General features: G+C 41.1%; 1 protein-coding gene and 1 long non-coding RNA gene across 3 annotated transcripts in view; one reads left to right on the top strand and one right to left on the bottom strand.

The window, feature by feature from the left end:
• Slc30a9 (solute carrier family 30 member 9) overlaps positions 1 to 8,603 on the bottom strand; it is a 51,074-nt gene extending 42,471 nt beyond the window's left edge. Inside the window, exons 1-2 of one of the 2 annotated variants that reach the window (XM_060380708.1) lie at positions 8,355 to 8,603; positions 517 to 684 (exon numbers count right to left, since the gene is read on the bottom strand). In XM_060380708.1, coding sequence (XP_060236691.1) covers positions 517 to 684; positions 8,355 to 8,457 — 271 coding nt within the window. In that variant the 5' untranslated portion in view covers positions 8,458 to 8,603. The remainder of the gene's footprint in view (positions 1 to 516; positions 685 to 8,354) is intronic. The other variant, XM_021635499.2, reaches the window with a different exon arrangement.
• A 54-nt stretch (positions 8,604 to 8,657) lies between these two features.
• On the top strand, positions 8,658 to 14,793 carry LOC132653162 (uncharacterized). The gene is made up of 2 exons (XR_009590898.1): positions 8,658 to 8,766; positions 10,918 to 14,793. It is a non-coding gene; the product is annotated as an uncharacterized LOC132653162 (long non-coding RNA).
• Positions 14,794 to 21,090: the final 6,297 nt, after the last annotated feature.

Here is a 21,090-nt window from a genome sequence, read left to right as displayed (position 1 = left end):
TTTAAAAAGATTTTCCACTTAGAATATAGATATATACAGATAAAAAACTTGTCCCAAGAAATCAAGGCTACACATATTTTCAAAGACAGGGGGGCCACTTAGAAAAACTATTCAAATGGTAAAACCAAAACTTAGGCAACAAGCTTCATGCCATAATCAGAGAAATCAGAGACCAAATTTTGTGACAGCTTACAAGCTTTATGCAAACAAACTGAAGGCTATATGTGTGGACATGTACATGCTTGTTTGTATCTGTGAGTGCAGATGTATGTGTGCTCAAGTGTGTGTGTAGGTTGGGAGAATCTCAGAGATTGGTCCTCACCTTTAACCTGTTTGAGACATTCTCATTTGCTATATACCTCCAGAAATACACACCAGTCAAGGTAAGTTCTATTATTAAAGTTCTATTATTAAGTTCTATTATTTACAGGCAAGTTCTATTATTAAAGAGCAAATAATTTTACACTATGTCAGTGTATAGGAAATTTTAAAAGCTTTCAGCAAGTTTGCACATACCTATTTCTTTAAGTGGTAGGACTTTTTCTGCTCTTGGAGTCTGAGAGCCCTGCCCTCCTTTCTGGACATCCGTAGAGTACAACTTGACTCGCTTTGAGATAGAAACATGTGGGTGACTGTTGGGAACCATGTATGTAATGCTCCCAAATGTCATTAAATTCTTCCATCCTAAAAGAAAAAAAAGTCACTTTAATTTCAAACATTTAACAAATCACATGCTTAAATCTCCTAATTTATATTGATATGGAAACTTTTCCCTAATTTATATTGATATGGAAAAATATATATGAGACCAAGCAAAACCCTTGATATCCAATTATTCCAAAAGGCATTTCACAGTATATAAGAGATATTCTTATTTTGTATGCTTGTTGCATTTAGGAAAAAAAGAGAGAGAAAAAAAGGCTGGTATAATACATTTTTAGAATAGTAGACTCTGAGTCAACTTTGGTCAGAAGGGATACTCGAAATTATCCCATGACCTGGAGATTTAGTCCTTTCATATTACAATCAATAAATGATTCCTATTAGCAGTCAATCCTGTTGTCTCTGATTTTTTTTTTTAAAGATTATTTATACAGCATTCTGCCTGCATGTACGTCTGTACACCAGAAGAGGGCACCAGATCTCAATATAGATGGTTGTGAGCCACCATGTGGTTGCTGGGAATTGAACTCAGGACCTCTGGAAGAACAGCCAGTGTTCTTAACCTCTGAGCCATCTCTCCAACCCCTTTGTCTCTGATTTTTAATCAGATAATTAGATCACAATTTGGTGAATGCCCCGGTATATGGAATTTTTAATTGAGAGAATAAAAGACACAAAGCACTTTAAATATTGCATCTTGGTTGACAGTGACTTTAGACTGACACAGAAGGAAGAGAGACTCCACAATTAAACTGAAATGACAGAAAAAGTACTGTCTACTCTCCTAATCTTTCATGTATTACTGTGTATTCTTAAAATTCCAGTCTTTCAAAGAACTCAAGAACTATTTAGATAAAATTTACACTTTCTAAGGTTTTATATGAAACCAACTATGTCATTAGAGATAATCCAGTTTTTCCAAGAGTGAGTGAGTGGGCACTGAAGAGCCGACACTTGGTCAGGAGACACAGCTCAGCCCTATGGGGTGTGGAGGGGGCCAGTGTCTACCTGCTGACAACTGAATTTCCCAAACACAAACTGATTTATGCCATATGCATGAAAAGGGCTTGTAAAATAAAGTCTCTTCTTACGGTTCAGAGATTCTGGCAAGAATAAGTCACTGTCAGCAGTGTAGGTACCTTGAACACAGAGGGGTATAACACAACATAAGCTCTCAGCCAAGCTATAGGCTGCTCATTTATTTTGGAGGGAAACTTCCTGATGTCCATTTATTCTTAGTTTATTTGGCAAATTGCTGAGGATCCAATGCGATTTTGCTTATGAGTATCTATTTCTAAAAGCTAAGTGAGGAAAATAACAGAAGAGGATTCCTGCACATTGAAACATGTAATGGACCAACCTGTCTTCTTCACTGTGGCCACTGGTGTTCCTGAGGCAGAATAGGAAGACTAAGGAAATACGAAGGGAAATTAAGGGTACAGGAGATCACACCACTGATTCCAGTACTTGGGGAGGCAGAGGCAGGTGGATCCCTGTAAGGTTGAGGACAGCCTGGTCTAAATACCAAATTCCAGGCCAGCCAAAGCTGCATACTGAAACCCTGTCCTAAAAATAATAGTAGTGGTCATAATGACAATAATAAAATTAAGGACTCATAAGGGACTAAAGCCCTGTACCCTGAGATCTACTGCTGACTGAGAATCATAAGAAAATTTTCAGCACTGATGTCAAAATTGCCTATAATTTGTGTTTACCTAAAAACATCTCAAAATACTAAAACAACAAAGTGCCTAAACACATTTCGGACCAAATGTTTGTAACCTCAAGTTTTAGCACTCCTGTCATCCCTAAATCTGAACAGTAAACCTCAGCACCACTGAGGAAGGGAGGCTGACCCGAGAGGACAAGATGGCTCAACAGAGAAGAGCACTAAGAAGCATCTGCAGAGTGCTGTCCCCTAACCTCCGTGAGTGTGCCATGCATGCTCTGATACTTACAAATGTCAGACACAGCCGCATGGGAACAGTAACAACACATAACTTTCTAAAAGAGAAGAATTCTTTAACCAGTTGTCACAAACATAATTTTTTTATATGTGCATAGACCCAAACAAGGTCCATATACTGTGCCTGAGACCTCTCTTGATCATTTTTAAAACTATTTTTTTAATTTAAATTCTTTAAATATTGAATAAACTAAGCTGTTCGTCTTTATTTCTGCCCTAGTAGTCTTCCTATCTTGACTTTATTAACTGAATTCCCATAGTAGTGTTTAACTTATCCTATGCGTCCCGCAAGTGGGTGTGTGTAAAGGCTTTTTCTGAACTCAGCTGATGAGAACACCTTGGAGTGTTCGCTTATTCTGGACTGGGATTGTATCTCAGTAGCAGAGCTCTGGGCCCTGGGTTTGGTCACTAGCAGAGTTTAAACTCGAATTATCTATTTTTTTTCTGTATTTATGACAATGTTTACTGTTGCTCAATGCTAGAGAGATTATTCATTAGGTAGTTTTAAAACTGGAGCATTCTGATTTTTATCACCTCTTCTCGCAGTCAAAATACCTTCACACAGAGATGATTCCCACTCTGTGGTCACTAGCAGTACAGGTGAAGTCAGCCTTGGAGCTTCATTCTCCCCTTTTATGCAGCAACTCTCAAAACAGTGAGTGTATTGCCTGGTATGCTGCAGTGGTGGCACAGTTTCAGCTTGCATGTACCATTACAATTCCAGATTTCAGTGAGATTTCAGTCACTGGCTTGAGTAATACTTAAATGGCCTTATTTCTGGCCAGCAGAGGTCTCCTCAAACCCTTCTAACATTATACAGTTATCTTAGATAGCTCCCTTGCTAGCTGTCTGAAAACATTAACATGTCAGGTACTAACAGCTTTCAGTACACCTTCAGCATTAATACACAACTGAAAACCGCTTACAGATCCACATCTCACTCAAGAAAACCAATATAATACCTAACACAGCAACAACAAAAATATAATCAATCATCTCTAGCAGGCAAAAATAGAGTAAAACATATTCCTAATCTTAACACCCTTTCTTCAAGGTGACATCTAAAATTAGCTACAAATGGAATGTTAGTTTTTTATTTGGCACTGACTGCTCTACCAGCCTGAATAGAGTTTCCTCATCGCTACACACCTAAGAGTTGTTTTCATCTAGGTTGTAGCTACTGGTATCTTCCCAGTTTAGTCACAATGGTCAGGAGCCTGGTCACAAGTGTGTCTTCACTTTGCTGTCACTGTTTGCTCTCTCTCAATCTAGTTTCTCATCTACTTATTTACTTTGGCTTTCAGAGAGAACATGACTTCCATTTGAGACTAAGAGCAACAAAAAGCAACCATTCCCTTCCCTGGAAACTTATAATGCGGTCTCTCTGATGTATGTTTCATCTGCACTAAAAGGACATCTTGTGGTTTAGGTTCATCTCTAGCTCATCTTAGGGCTTGAGTCAAGGTTGCAGCCCATTGATTATAGGTCAGTCTCCTTACCTAAGAGACTATTTCAGTACTTTCTTCCCTCCAAATTCTAAAGCACTGACATATCTAATTGCATGGCTGGAGGGATAGCTAGCTCCATGATTACGAATACGAACTGCTCCACAGAATCAACTGACTCAAGGGATTTACAGAGATCAGGGAGCCTGTAGCAGTCTGACCTAGGTCCTCTACATATATAATATGGCTGAGTAGCTTGGTGTTCAGTGTGGGACTCCTAACATAGGAGCTGGGGCTGTCCCTGACTCTCCTGCTTGTGGAACCCTTTTCCTCCTATTGGTTTGCCTCATCCAGCCTTGATGTGATGGTATGTGACTGGTCTTATTGAAGCTTGTTGTGTCCTGTTCGGTTGATGTCCATGGGAGGCCTGCTCTTTTCTGAGGGGATATGGAGGTGGGTGGATCTGGGGAGAAAGGAAGTTGAGGTGGTGGGGAAGACTAGGGGGAGGAAAGGGAAGGATGTAATCTGAGAGAATAAAAAAAACAAAAAACAAAAAACCCAACACTTTTGCTTGTCAGATGAGGAAAATTTTCTACCTTACAATGTTACATGAATAAGACTAACTCAATAATGGTTTCAATCACTAAAAATGTACTTGGTAAACTACAGGAATTATATTTAATTTTTATACTACTTTCTACTTTCTGTATTTTAAAAATTTGCACAATAGGCTAGGTGTGGTGGTGCATGTCTGTTATCCCAACACTTGGGGAGGCAGAAGCAGGCAGATCTCTATGAGTTCAAGGCCAGTCTGGTCTACAAAATGACTTCCAGGACAGCCAAGGCTATGTAGAGAGTCCCTGCCTTGAAAAATCTTTTTTTTTTTAACTTTTAGCTTTATTTATTTAGTTGTTCTCTTTATATCCTAATCATAGCCCCCATCTTCCTCTCCTCCTGGTCCCACTGGGGGAGGGGGGAGGGTCTTAAAGGGGATTGAACAGTGGGTCAGTGGTTAAGAGCACTTCCAGAGGACTGGGGTTAATTCTCAGTATCCACATGGCAGCTAATAATCTCTGCAACTCCAATTCCAGAGCATCTCATATCCTCTTCCAGCTTCCATGAGCACTGCACACGTGATGCACAGACATACAGGCAGGCAAAACATTCATACACATGAAACTTTAAAAATAATGATTTATGGGGCTGGAGAAATGGTTCAGTGATTAAGAGCACTGCCTGCTCTTCCAAAGGACCTGAGTTCAATTCCCAGCACCCACATGGCAGCTTGTAACTGTCTATAACTCGAGTGCTAGGGGATCTGACAACCTCACATCAATTCATACAAAATGAAATTAAATTATCAAAAAATAATGGATTTATTTTAGAAAAGATCTTATTAACAGCACTGTTAATTTGTGACAGTTGGTGTAATATTACACTCATTAATCCTAGTTTACTTGTATCCTTCTTGCTAGGCAACACTGTAGGAAAATTCTGCCTACTCATCTAGCAAGCAAAGGTATGAGTAAGGCAGAGTAGCCCAGCCCAGGAGGATGTGACTGATTCGGTTTTAGTACACAGTACAAAAAAGGCCACCCCTCACTTTTTTTTTTTGTAAAGCAACAAAAGCACAGACAACTCCCTGCATTACATCTTAGATTATATCTCTACTATCATACTTAATTACTTCAACATTTGTTAAGAAAAAGTAAAAACAGCCTGCAACCCCAATACTTGGGGATAGAGACAGAAGGATCACAAGTTGGAGGTCAGCCTAGGTTGAGAACCGATCTCAACCTAGGGGGGTAGGGGAGGGTGTAAAATCAATAAAAGAATCTAGCATAATACAAATACTATAACTACAAATAAGTTTGTAATTGATTAGTATAGTAACAAACTGAGATACACACAATTCTGCTACCAATCAGTACGAAAATCTTAAGAGGCTGAAAATAGGGCTCAGCAGCTTAGTACTGCATATGCCAATAATCCCAGCTCTATGTGATTCAATGCCCTCTGTCGGCTTCCATGTGCACAAATACCAGCAAATACATGGGCATATACTTATGAACACACACATAAACAAACAAAATCATTAAACAAAAAATGAGAAAACTTAGCCAATGCAAGATAGGCAGTGAGCAGTGAAGTCCTTTAAACATACATAACTGTACTTTTTCATGTTTGTACAACATTTCTGCACCTCTGTATGCTATTCAACCCTCAATCATTTTCTTGGCCCATTATTGTATTGCTATGTATGCTATCCAACAGTCATATTGATGGGCTGTGTAACTACACACTGGATTCTGCAGACAACACAGAATGGGAAAAAGCTTAATATTACAAAAATTGTATGTCAGAATATTTTAATATTGTAGGTTAATAATATTAATCTATTGTTACTTTTTAAAACATGGCTACCACATAATGCAAAACTACACTATGTATTTTGACTCTTGAACACTTTTTTTTTCTTTGCTTCAGAGATTTCTAATTTTTAAGTATTTATAACAGTCAATGTTTTCCTCTTCTGTTTAGTCTCTTTTGTTGTTTTGTTTTTCAAGACAGGGTTTTTCTGTGGAGCCCTGGCTGTCCTGGAACTCACTCTGTAGAGAGCAGACTGGTCTCAAACTCAGAGATCCTCCTGCCTCTGCTGGGACCACCATGCCTGGCTTCCTGTTTACCCTTTAGAAGCCTTAACTAGACAGGTAAGCACTCTAGAAGCAGAAACTAAACTTTATTTCTTCTCAAAGAAAATCATCTGGTCTTGGATCCTTGCTCCCCCCTCCTCCAAAAAACAAAACAAAACAAACAAAAACAAAACAAAACAAAAACAAAACAAAAGAACAAAGCAAAACAAAACAAAAACAACAAAAAACGAGCTTCAAATAGTTTTTCTTGTAGCATGCAACTTAAATAGCACACTTCCTCCAAAAGAGTTCTAAATTTAACCATAGTTTTGATTGCTCTTTCAAATACTGCAACAAAACTTCCACAAAGAAGGTGACTTTTGAAATCTAGAAGGGTTTTAAGGGTAAAAACATTCAATTTTTTTGTAGTAATAAACATCCTAAAGAACTCTGCAAAGTCATCCTAAATGGAGAGATAGGTAATTATTATCTGTGTTGCACAGATGAGACAAAAAACATATCATATTTGGCACGGTGACAGGAACACAGAATAAGAATTACAAATTACACTACTTCAACTCATTTTACCAACACTGAAAGTGCAGTTTGGACAACCTTCAACAACGACCCTATGAACTTCAGTGTAATATGCCAAAGTTTACTTGGGGGTTTTAGAATAGAGTATATAAACAGGCGATTCATTCTGTTCATAAGATAATCAGGCATATTGCCAATATGGGAAAACTCCATAGCTAGTTTTCTGTCACTAATGAAAAAAAAAAGAGAGAGAGAGAAAGAAAAAAAAAACCTGTAACAAGTGTTATTGCAATAAATTCATTTGCTATCTTAAGAGCCAGCTTTTATATTTATTACAAGATATGAATATATTCTACTTTTATCTGTACAGCACAGCAGTCTGTTACAGCTTTTACCACTCAAAAGCCTGAATGGCTGCAGCTTTCGATTTCCACTCAAAAGTTTCTGAAGCCTGAATGTTTGAGAAACGTTTCCGTGAACACTCCTTGCAACTCCCAAGAATCTGGGGGGATTTAGTTATTAGTGGATTTGGTCCTGTTCTCTCCTGGGCTCTGCTATGACATGCCAAGCTATGGCAACAAGGGAGGTAGGTAAACAGGAATACAGCCTACAGGTTTCGTGCTATTTCAGAAATTCTCCAACCACTTTGACTAAGGAATGCTGAAGGTGAAGAAAACTGTCAATTATCGTTCCGCCCAGTTTCAGGAAACCCTTCCCCCCCCCCCCCCCACATCTAGAGAATTCAATGAAACTGCAAAGTTCTTGGGGATTCCAGTCCCCACACTAGGCTCCTCTGGTAACTGTGAAAAGCCCTCAACCTAAGCAGCAGGTAGAACTGCGAAAGGGAGCTCAAGCGAGTCTCGAAACTGGTGGACTCTGCCATTTCCCACAGCCTGTTTGGGTCACCGCGATGCGCGCTGAGACCTCCGGGTCTGGTGGTCCGCCTCAGGGTGTCCCCACGCCTGCTGGCCCCCGAGGGGACTCTGCGGCAGCCGCCGCTGGCGGGGACGCCGTATGGGGACCCTGCGAGACCGGCAGGCTCGGGGCTGGGGAAGGGCAAGCTGGCCAACTGCCGAGGCCAGGCGCGGCCTCCGCCGCTCGGTCACTCACCCTGGCTGCGGCCACGGGCCGCCGCCCGGCCGCCACCGAGCCTGCACAGCGCCGCCCGGCTGCACCTGTGCGCCGCGACGGCGGCGGCCAAGCCCGGAAACATCCTAGCGGGGCCCAGGCCCCCACTGGGACACCGCCTCCTGCCTCCGAGCCTCCGGCCGCGCCAACTGACTCCATAGACTGGGCCCCAGCGAACACGGCTGTGTGCGCCGCGGCCCGCGGCCTCGGCGACCCGGAAGTCGCGGCGCGTCGGCGGAAGTGACGGAATGCGGCCGCTGGGTCGGGGTGCCGCGGGCGGCCGCCGCCGTGCCCTCTCCTGCCCGTGATTGGAGGTCCGCGTCCCGCTGTTTGAGGGAGAAACAGTCTTCCGCCGAGCTGCCGGACCCCGCGGCGAGGGGAGCGGAGGAGAAGTGTGGGTTTAAGTTTCTGCCCCCGTGCCTTCTGAACCCTCGGCGCCGCGCCTACCAGTACTGCGGCCGCCTCGCCGATCCCCCCCTCCCCCCAACCTCCGCTTCTCCGCTGTGGTATAACAAAATTAGAGGCGTGTGTAAAATGAGAGATCGTGACACTGTGGGTACTCGAAGATGGGGCGATTTTGAAACGGCCTGGTCTCAGAAAGGAAGAAACCCGAACACCGTTCGCGTGTTTTAACTATTGCCATGTCAATCAGGTTCATTCGGGTCTTAGCTTAAGCCTTTGACCACTCTAAATATTAAATCAGCGTGGTTATTTTATTCTAAGTCGTTGGCCTGTATACTTTTCTTCAGAACACCACTACTGAAATTACTGTCCCCTCGGAACAGAGATTATGTATGTGGCTACTACAGCCTGTGCAGTTTTACACCACGATAGTCCAAGGGCTCAGGCAATACCTGCCTGGCCAATTAAACAGAATGGGATACATGTCCATTTGTTTTAAAGATTAACCTAAATCGCTTAATTAAAGTACTACAAAATCAAATTTTAAATTGGAAATTAGTGCATTAATAATTTTAATTACTACATTGTAATAGTAGCAAATACTAAAGGGGGAAGCCAACCACTTTGATCCGATTTGCGGGAATCCCTCACAGGAGGAAATCCACCTTTGATAAGGTTTAACAGGTCAAAGGCCCATGGTTATCAAGATCGGAGGCTCTAGTGAAAAACTATTTTGGATTGCAGCTGTGTGGGTAAATGGACAGGATATTCTGGTTAAATTGCCTTCTAAAATAAGTATGTATGCCCACAGACTAGTACTACTGTCAGCTTTGAATAAAGCAGCTTTTTTTTTTTCTTTTTGCAATGGTCAGTTCCATGGTGACTGCAGAAACTTGTAACTGATCAAAGAACTGGGAATAAATGACTATTGAATGCGTAGCCATAGATTGAAACGTGTATCACTCGGCTTCCAAGTCCCAGTGAACATTCTAGAAGAAAGGGTGGATTAAAGCTTCCTCCAGAGGAAGCAGAGGGAAGCGGTGGGAAACCTTGACTTCCAGCATGACATTGTTGTTGCCCTCTTCAACTCACACTTGGTGTGATTACTTGAACAAGACTGAGGCCCTCAGCACCCTGTCAGGGAATGAGAAGGAGCCCCTGGGGTCCTGCCCTTCCCTGAGAATTTATACACAGTGGTTGATGCGGGGGAGGGGTGGGGTGGGGCATTTGAAAGCAAACCTTCACCCACATACCTGTAAACAACCCTAATGAGACCCATTAGATGTCATACATAGGCATATGCACATGTAAGCAGAATGGAAAGCTCCTTGGAAAAGGGATTGGTGGCAGTGGGCAGAGGACACGACAGAGTACTAGGTATGTAAATGTGACCGTAATACACTCTATAAAAGTAAATATAAAATCCTGCATTATTAATGTATGCTCATAAAGGCTAAATAATGAGAATCAGCACACGGTTTTTGTCGTTTGGATGCGGGGGGGGGGGGGGTGTTTTGAGACAGGATCTCACATTGTAGCCCAGACTAGCTTGGCACTCACTGTGAACCTGGAATCACTATGCACCCTATGGTCCTTCTACCTCAGCCACCTTTCACTTTCTAGATCGGTGATTACTGTTCTTTGAAAGGAAGTGTAAAGTGTTTCAAAAGGCGTTGACATTGTAGTCTTTATTTTCTGGAATGTAAGTCACAAGTGAGCATATTTCCCTCTAGATTATTTTTTGACATTTTTTGTGTGGTTATGATTTTAGACTAAATTAGGGATTTATAAGTTGATGCTTAAATGTGGACAACTATCCTATCAGGTGGACAAAAATAGAGGTGGCAAATGATGAAGTGTCATTTCATGTTTCTCACACACCATAATTCCTGCAAGGTTTTTCCATCGAAGTTCCTGGATTTACCAAACACTTTAAAATTGAGCTGGCTATTCTTGCTTTCATCCTCTCTAGTTCCGGGACAATAATGATTCATTAGACAAACCTAGCTAGCTGCCTGGAAAATGGACTTAGATGACTCATTAAAAAATCAAGGGCATGGTTCTACCCTGAGGCTTTCCAAGGCTATACGTTTAATTCTGAGTACACATATATCTGTTGGAATTTTGTTCTTTTCCTCTTCAGAATTAGTGGTGAAGGACCTTACCCACCTGAACATCTTTTAAAGGCTTACACATGGCTATATAAAGAGACCATCAGACCACAGCCAAGGGTGTTGGTCTCCACTATACAACCACAGTGAGAGATAAAGTGGATCTGCAGACACATTTTGTATGCCTAAGGTAAGTCTTTCTCAAATATGTAAAACTGTTCATATTGTTTCAGACCACATTGTTGCCACTTCTCCATTTTTTTCAGAGCTGTTGAGACATTTGTCTCCATTCAGCACGAATGTGGTAGAACACTAAATCAGACTCTGGCCCTCTCTTACTGCAAATACGTATGTTCTGAAAAGCATGTTGTAAGACAGGGAAAATGCAAAGGGTGTATCATTCTGTGTACATTATTGATATGTATCACTATATGAGGAGGCTAGAGGTTGGTATCAGATGTCTTCCTCTGTGTCTACTTTTTATGTAAAATCACATTTATTTATTTTATTCCTGGGCTCACACGTATAGGCAAGTACATGGTACAGCGTGCCTTTGGAAGACAGAAGATAACTTGTGCATGTCAGTTCTCTTTCCACAAGGTGGGTTCCAGGACCTGAACTCAGGCCATTTCATTCATCAGGTGTGGTGACAAGTGCCTTATCTACAGGTACAGGTACAGATACAGCCCCTCTTAGTTTTAAATTTTAGTGTGCATGTGTGTGTGTTGTGTTCATGATGGGGGGAGCATGTGGCATTTCACCGTGGAGGTCAGAAGACAACTTTGTGGAGTCGGTTATCTCCTGCCTTGATGTGGGAGCTGAGTATCAAACTCAGGTCATCAGCCTTATGCAGCAAGCAGTTTTACCTGCTGAGCCATCTCCAGAGACAAGAATGGGTTATTCTTATGCATTTTGACTCCATTTATTACAGTTGCTTGTGGGGTATTTTGGTTACAGGTGCTTTGTTTTATAAATGGTTTTAATGTAGCATTTGAAAAAATATGGAACAAAGATCTAATCTGGCCAGATTATAGTAAGTTTTTGAACTAAATTTGAGGTTTTAAATAAGGACTAAAATTATATGCCTAGAGTGAAAATTTTAATTACTAAGGGAGCTTAAATTTGAAAAAGGACTAGTGTAGAAAAGGGGAGGCTTTCTGCTTGTATCCTGAAAGTCTCAATCAGATTAGAGCAGGTTAGAGCGTTGTCTCACCTGATGTACTGAACACATCTTTAGACTGGGATCATTTTCCTTATCTTCTTATACACAGGATTTATGGTAAACCCCGTGTATTTACTATATTTTATAGCATGAGGCATAGATTGAGTGTAGTGAATAAAATAATGGAAATTTAAAAATACAATTTTAGTTCTCCTTTAATATCCAATCTTTTATTAAGAAGGATAAAGATGAAATATCTAGGAAATCTCTCCAACTTCTACTCCAGACAGTGAATGTTAATGAACTTCCTCATTTTCTGGTCAACTTCCCTTTATTCTTAATATAAATAAATCCCCTACGATCCACTTCGCTCCCCACCTTTTTTATTTTCCCCTCCCCTTTTTCTTTTCTTTTTGTTCATTAGGGCTGGCTTTGAACTGGCAGGAACTCCTGACCTCAGCTTTCTGACTGCTGGGATGATTTCAACAACATAAACAAATTCCTTAGTGTTTTATTTTTTCCTAACATCTCAAACATTCTTTTTCTTGTCTTTGGGAAACTTGCAGGAAATGTTTGTCTGACATCATACTTTAGCCTATTGGTTTAAAAAAAAGTAGTTGAAATTATGCCAATATTAGTGCTAATTTTAACCATGCTTTGTCTACTTTTGGACATAAGTACCTCTAGAGAAATTGAAGTAAGAAGAAAATCCTGTTCCTGCCCTATTTTGAAGAAGCAGATACTGCAGAAAGGAATACAAAGCATGGTCTGGTTTTGCCTTTAGAAGATGAGGCCTCAGCTGTGCCTGGGAAACTGAAAACAAACCTGACCACATGTTTGGCTTCATTACAATAAGGAACAAATTCACTGAAGCACAACAAAAGGAAACTTTCAGGAGCCAAAAGATTTCCTAAAGAATTGAGGCACAGGGAAGAGGTTAATAAACAGAAGCAAAAAAAAGGGAAGTTTAAAATTAGGAACTAGAGTTCTTTTTAAAAGTTACAAATATAAATTATCAAAGAATTATTACTAAACCCCACGTACATGTCTTTGACAAGTTAATTGCAATCACAGGCCAGAGTACAAAAAATAATTATTAACCTGAATGGTAGCAAGGGTACATGTTCTTCTAACAATTAACCTCTACCCCTAGCCAAGTTCTACCAAGTCCATAATGCAGGCTATACTTCAGGTTAAGGGGCTAGGCTATTATTTACTAGGTCAAACAATAATTAAACACTCTTAGATGCACAGAAGCATTGTAGATCTTTACCCCTACCTCATTGAGAGGGTAGGAGGAAGTAGCTGGAGACCTGAGGCCAGTGCAGCAGTCCCAGCAACAGATGGCAATCAGAGGGGACTTGCAGGCTACTGCAAAGGATCCAATACTGGAAGCACTAAAGATTTTTGTGCTGAGAAGACTTGTTGGGAGGATTCAGCAGATCAATGGTTGCTATATCAAAAACAAACAAACAAACAGTATAAAGGGGTAGGCAAAGGCAGAAGCAAGAAGGGTAAAGAAGCTACTGTTATAGTCTAGGTAAGAGATGAATGAATTTTCTGTTCATGTGCTAACTGAGGCTGGTGAAAACACTGTGATGCTGGGTTTATTCGAAACTATACCTGGCAAACTGGGGACAGAGTACTTTTGAGACATTTTAATAACTTGTGTTTCTGACAACATGTTTTGAGTTGAGGCATTTCTGGTGAATAAGACCTTTCACGTTGATCGTTTTACAGTTCACACTACCTGATATGGAACATGCTATATTATCACTACTATGTAGAAACTGTTTAATAAATATTAGGGAAGGAGGTGGCTTGGTGGGTAAAGTGCTTTCCACACCAGTGTGAAGATCTGAGTTCAAATTCCTCAAACCCACTTAAAAAGCGGGTGTGGTAGAACACATCTATAATTCCAGCATCTCTGTGGTGAGAAGGGAAGTAGAGATGGGTGAGTCCTTGGAAGCTCATGGACCTATAACCCTGGACACTTTGTTTTCAACAAGGTGCAAGGTGAGGATCCACACTAAGGTTGTCCTCTGGCCTCCGCATGTACACCACAGCATGCTTGAGCCACAAATTTTGATTGCCAGCTATGCCCAAGTCATGGTAGACTAGAGTTTACAAAGACAATTAGTGTTAAATAAGGTGAGGATAGTGTCCTAAATACAGACCTGGAGGCCTTACAAGAGGTACAAGCAGTCACACTGCCTGAAATTTGTTTAAAAACAAGAACAACTTCAGAAAGGAACTTTGATTTTGAACTTCCCAGGGCTCCAGAAGGGGAGTATGAACTTCTTAAAGCCGCCCAGTCTGTAGGATTTTGCTATGGTCATTCCAGCTAATTTTGTTAGGAAAACGTCATTTAATCTACAGCAACACAGTCTTTAATTGGCCACGTTAACACAAAAAAATCCAAGAATGTTTAATCATAATTTCACATTGAGGTCACATTGTCTAGCCACAAAGTTCACAAACAGTAGTCACTGATTTTACATATTTAGCTATTCCTTAAGTTCCATTCAGAGCCATGAGGTCCTGGGCTCTGGGGAGCAATGTGTGGTGATATGACAGTCAGCAGTCTCTCCAAAAAGGCCTTTCATATAGAACGCGACATTAAGAATAACATGTTGTGTGTGTGCGCGTATGACTCAAGATGAGAAAAAAGGAAATACAACAATTAGCTTGTCTATCAGTTATTGATATGATTTGATTATGTTGGATTAAATTGAGTTAAAATTAACTTTACCAATGTTTTTATTATATTTATGGTGCTGGGATAGACCCCAAGATTTTTTTTTACATAGTAATACAAAGCACACACTACCACTGACTTACACCCCAGGTCCCTTTTTATTGTTTTTAATGTGGCTAGCAGAACACCTAACATTACCTACATAGCTGGCATTGCATTTCTACTAAACACATACACACCCCCTAAGTCTCGGTCATTTTCTTTTCTTTTTCTTCGAGACATGGCTTCTCTGTGTAGCCCTGGCTGTCCTGGACTCACTTTGTAGACCAGGCTGGCCTCGAACTCACAGAGATCTGCCTGCCTCTGCCTCCTGAGTTGCTGGGATTACAGGTTTCGCCACCACACCCGCCTAGTCCAGGTGGTCTTGAGGTACTCCTTCCTTCAAATGCCAGCTAAGTTCTTTTCTAAGTCATCTTAGAAAGCAATCTGTCCGCCAACTGGTTTTATGTGTCTGTGCAGTGGTGGCAGTGGCGACGGGGTGGTGGCAGTAATGCACGTATGTGCATGCCCACACACATGTGCAGGCTCCACAGGGGCAAAATACGCTCTGCTCCTTACTATTCCCTTGAGACAGGCTCTCTTACTGTCCCTAAAGCTACTTATGTCCTTGCTTCCCACAGTGCTAGGGTTACGGTGGGTGCATGTGACCGTAGCCATCTTTTCAACATGAATTCTGGGGATCTGAAGTCAGGTCCTAATGTTTACACAGCACACACTAGTACCGTATGGGGCATCTCCCCTGCCCTGTTAAACTCTTTATGGAGCCTACAGCAGTTAAGACTTTTCTCATTTCACTGAATACCCTTCTCTCCATCACCTTAGGTACCATTGCTTTTAAAACCATCCTTCTATTACATTAACCTTTAGAGATTCAACACCCTAAAAACGGGTCAGACAGCAAAACCATATCAATATCACATACTTTAATATGTGGGTCCTATATTACTTTTTTTTCCAAGATGTTTCCAAGAGAAACATGTTTCAAGCAATTAAATATCTTCCCTAAGGTCACAAGCTATCTAAGATATTTAGTGCTGAAATATGGGTTCCTATGACACTTTTATCATTATATCACAGTATCATGTTTGCAAGCTCCAAACATTTTCTGCTTGTTTTGTTTTTTGAGACAAGGTTTCTCTGTGTGGCCCTGGCTGTCCTGGCTTTGTTTTGTAGACCAGGCTGGCTTGAAATTCACAGAGATCTGCCTTCCTCTGCCTCCCTGAGTACTGGGATTGCTGGCGGACTCAGCGGTGCAGGGCTGTAAACTCCAAAATTTAAGTTTGAAATTTAAAATTTTTACTACCGGAATAGGTAAAACTGTATGTACCCATCATGACAACAATCACCTATTACTATGTAGAACTATGATTGTTTTTTTTTTTTTTGACTGGGTTAAACGTACATAGGAAATTATGTTAGTTTATCCAATGAAGCAATCTTCAGAATTGTTCTAAATTATAGAATACAGTGAGAATGACAGACAAAATTTACTGAGTTCTTGTATGCAAAGCACTGTTAAAATTGTTTGATTCAATTTATCATCTCACAAAATATGAAGTGTTGCCATCATGCCAATTTACAGAGAAATAGGCACACAATTAAAATGCAACTGAAAGCAATCCTATCTGACTTCAGATCCCTTGACTGTGGCCAGATACCATGGCCTCCCAATGCTGTGAAGCTTTTGATGTCTTCCTAAGGCAGCCAGAAAAATGTAACTCACATACACACTCTGCATGTCACAGATGCACTGAGCTTTGAGCATCTCATAAGCTACTTCTGCATCCTATTCATGTATTCATTGGGGATAATTTGGAAGAATGATGTCTTTTAATCATTTGCTGATTTAAAGATGTTATTTCTGCAAAGAGCTCTTCCAGGTGTGAAGTTTTGCTAAGCAACCACACTTCTAGTTTCTACCTTTTGCATAAAGCTCTGGAATTGGAGGGCTAAAACATTCTCCTGTTGACAGTTTTTGTACTTGAATGGGGAAATTTTTTGAGTAGATCGAAAGTTTAGTTTCTTTTTTTAACTTTTCTGCTGGATATTAAACCCAGAGTTTTGCAAATGTTCAACCCAAACTCTGCCACTGGGCTACATGCCCAGCCCTGAATTTCACTTTTCTAGTATTGTCTTAAAACACAAAGGTCACAAAAATTAAGCAATACTGCTTCATCAAGCAGTCTCCTGAGAGCAGTTCCTTGCAAATCCCAGGAGCTCTGGCCTCTCTAGAGGTAAGCCAGAGGTAAACCAGAGGGATAGTCTAAGAATGACTTTCGTGGAAAAAATTCCACCATCTGTAAATACTTTTCACATATGGCACATCAAACAATCTTCAATTTTTTTCTGCTAGCCACATTTTATAAACAAAAAAATTTAGGCCCAGGAAAACAATAATGTCCAAACACTGGAATTATGATTTCTGACAGACATTTTTATTTTTGAGACAGAGTTTCACATAGTCCGGGATAGCCACAAACTTGCTATGTGACTAAGGATTGTCTTGAACTCCAGATCCTTTTATCCCAACATCTCTCAAATGTTGGGATTATTGACCTGTGCTACCATGCCTAATTTCTGACACACAACTCCTGGTTGTGTGTGTATAACTTCTTTATTTAGCATTCAGTTGCTAAATTAGGTCTACAGTGTGATTGGCAGTATTTTGATATTTGGGGGTTGGATGTTGGTGCTGAGAAATCAACTCCAGAACCTTCTTCATGCTAAGCCAACACAACACCACTGAGCTGTACCTGCCAGGCCTAAAATTTGCATGCCTTTATGTTAAACATGTATTCTATCCAGTCTTCCCACTTCTGTGCTAGTGTGTGCCCACGTGCGAAGTCCAGGGGACATCAAATGTCCTCCTCTTACTGCTTTTTCATTGAACCTGGTTCATAGTATTTTTTTCAGCTACACTCCTGGCCGGTAATCCACCTGTCTCCACTTTCTGAGAGCAAGGGTTATGGGTGGTGGAGACTACACTTGCCTTTTTAAGTGGATGCTAGGAGTTCAAACTCAGGTCTTTCCGCTTGCAAAACAAGCAAGCTCACCCACAGCCATCTCTCTAACGACTTGCTGCTAGTAAGCCAAGTAGCTGGCTAATTATTCTTAGGACTCCTAATCAACATTCAATAGCAATAAAAGTATTAGTATTAAAAAACTGTCCAACTCTGTGTCTTGACTTCCATCCATACTTGCTGGTTAATCATTTTTTTTTCCTGTTTTGTTGTTGTCTTTGAGACAAGGTCTCACTCATTACAAGAAGCTGATTTCAGTAAGCTTGCAGTAAGCTTCCTTTCTCTCAGTTGATATGATTGCAAACATGTATCACCAAACCTGGCAAGATAATTATTTTAATATTAAATCCTTTAGCTCCAAATTACCCCCCTGTTTGGATGTCAGCATTCTCTTCATCTGTAGGACTTCCTCCTATTGTTTTTTGGTGAGGCTGGAAAAGAAAACATCACACTTGGTCTAACAAGATGGCTCAGTGGTGGGTAAAGGCACCACTTGCTAATCCTGACAAAGCTTGATTCCTGGGGCCCACACGGTGGAAAGAGAGAACCAATTCTGAAAGTTGTCATCAAACCTTCACAGGCACAAGCTTGTGTGCCTGCCTGCATGGACACACCACACACATACAAAACAAACCTTTCTAAACCCGTCACATTTTCAAGGAAACGTGAGAATGACGTTATAGCACTTGTGATCCTAATACTTGTGAGGTGAAGGCAAAATCAGCAGTTCAAGCTTGAACTACACCAAACAGTACAGTAGGGGAGAATTAAATAAAAAGCAATCTTCTATTCTAATCACTTCCCCAAGAGGGCAGAGCTGCTGCCTCTATCTTGCTCTGAGAGTAGTAGAGGGAAAAAACCAAGCCCTTCTTTAGCTAAGACATAGCAGCATTTCCCTTTCTCTTCATAATATTCATCTATCTTAGTTAAGGTTTCTGTTGCTTTGATTAGACACCATTACCAAAGGCAACTTGGGAAGGAGAGGATTCACTTACATTTACAGCTTTCCAGTCACACTCCACCTGTTCAAGGCAGGAACCTGAAGGCAAGAACCAAAGGAGGTGTTGCTTACTGCCTCTCACCCCATGGCTTGCCCCGAGTGCTTTCAATGATAACCCAGGACACCTGCCCAGGGGCAGCCCCACCCAGTGAGCTGGGCCCTTCTACATCAATTATTAATTAAGAAAATGTCCCACAGGCCTGCCTTCAATCTGATAAAGGCAAAATTTGAGGCTCAAAAAAAAATTTGAAGTTCTTCTTTTAAGTGTAGGTTTGTGTTAAACTGACACACACACACAAATAGCCAGGATAATTAACCTCGTGTCAACTTGACACACAAACACACCATCAATCATCTTTTCTCATTTGTTCCTAAGCTGTCATTAGTATCACAATATAAAACATAATTAAAAAAAATCCCAGTCTTTAAAAAGTTCAAACACTTAAAAGTTTGGTGTCGTTAAGTGCCCATAAAATCAAGAATAAGTTACATACTTCCTTACTCCAAGAAAGAAAATCAAAAGCACAGTTACATTCAAATAAAAACAAAACCAAAGTCCAACAGCTGAAAGCTCAGAGTTACATATCTGGGACTCCTGATCCTCCAGGCTCCTAAGGGCTTGAAAATCCACAGCATACACCGCTTGTCTCCTGGGCTCAGGCCTGCTCCACATCACAGCTACTGCTGTCCTTGGTAGTTGGCCCACAGTACTGGCATCTCCAAAATGCTTGAGCCTCTTGCAACTGGGCTGCACCTTCACCAACAGCCTTTTCTGGGCTCTCTTTGGGGATTCTGACCTTATCACATGGTGCCAAGCTTCAGCTTCTGTGACCCCTTCAATTCCGGGGCTCTACTGCAGCGGAGCCTGTACGTTTACCAATGGCCTCTCATGGTGCCGAGTCTCTGCTGCTCTCCATGACCCTTTCATGCCTTCAAAACAATACCACCTGGTAAACTTACATACTGCCAAGGTCGGCTGTCAGTACATGGTATATTGCCTTGCCCTCTCCAGAGCACAATTTGTGTGTTGACCCTGAGGAAATACTTCATGTTAGTGGCTCAGGTTTCTGGTTAATCAGTCTATTCTTCAGGCCCAGCTGACCAGAACCACAGATTCCCAATTCAAAATACTGAATGTTCCAATTAAGACTTTAAAGAGATTCTCACGGGGCATGGAGGGACACACCTACAATCCCAGCACTCATGGAGGCAGAGGCAGGTGGATTGCTGTGAGTTTGAGGCCACCCTGGTCTACAAAGGGAGTCCAGAACAGCCAGGACTACACAGAGAAACCCTGTCTCAAAGAAAACCAAACCAGGACTCTAAGGGATTCTCAAACTTCCCTCTGAAACGTCACAAGCCAGGCTTCCATTGTCTATACTGTTCTCAGCATAACTGAGGTTCTCACAATAATAGCTCATTAAACTCTAAATTCTTAATGGCTTTTCCAGCTCAAAGCTGCACAGTTTCTCCAACAATCCTCCTCAAGAAAATATGGCCAGGTCTATCAAAGCAATACTCTACTCCTGGTACCAATTTCAGTCTTAATTAGAGTTTCTATTGTGGTGAAAAAATATTACCAAAAACAACTTGAGAAAGAAAAGGTTTACCTTAACTTTCAACTCTCAGGTCACACTCCATCACTGAGGGAACTCAAGGCAGGAACCTGGAGGCAAGACTGAAGGAGAAGCCATGGCAGAACAATGCTTCCTGGCCTGTACCTCATGGCTTGCTCAACCCCTGCCCAGAGGTGGCACCACCCACAGGGGGCTAGGACCCTTCCACATCAATTATTATTCAAGAAAATACCCCACAACCACTCTGGAGGCATTATTTTTTTTTTTTTTTTTTTTTTTTTTGAGACAGGGTTTCTCTGTGTAGCTTTGGCTGTTCTGGACTCGCTTTGTAGACCAGACTGGCCAGGAACGCAGCCTGCTTCTGCTTCCCCAAGTGTTAGGATCACAGTTGTATGCCACTGAGCCCAGCTGGAGGCATTTTCTTAATTGAGGTTCCTCTTCCTATGTAAGTCTAAATTTGTGTCAAGCTGACAAAAACAGAAAACCAGCAAGCATCACATTGTTATAGTCAGAAGCTTTATTTCTATCAACCAACTTAAAATATCTATGTGAATTACTTAGGTATTTTATGCTGGTCTTAAAAGATGCTCTTTTAAAGATACATAATGAATTTTTTTACTGAGTAGTATAATGTAAAATTATTAAACCAGGAGACAGGAAAGTAAATGGGATAACAGGCCATAGTAGA

Source organism: Meriones unguiculatus, chromosome 3 (genome assembly GCF_030254825.1).
Source record: "Meriones unguiculatus strain TT.TT164.6M chromosome 3, Bangor_MerUng_6.1, whole genome shotgun sequence".
NCBI classification, from domain to species: Eukaryota; Metazoa; Chordata; class Mammalia; order Rodentia; family Muridae; genus Meriones; species Meriones unguiculatus.
The sequence above is the reverse complement of the archived record's forward strand: the minus strand, read 5'-3'. Positions and strand labels throughout refer to the sequence as shown.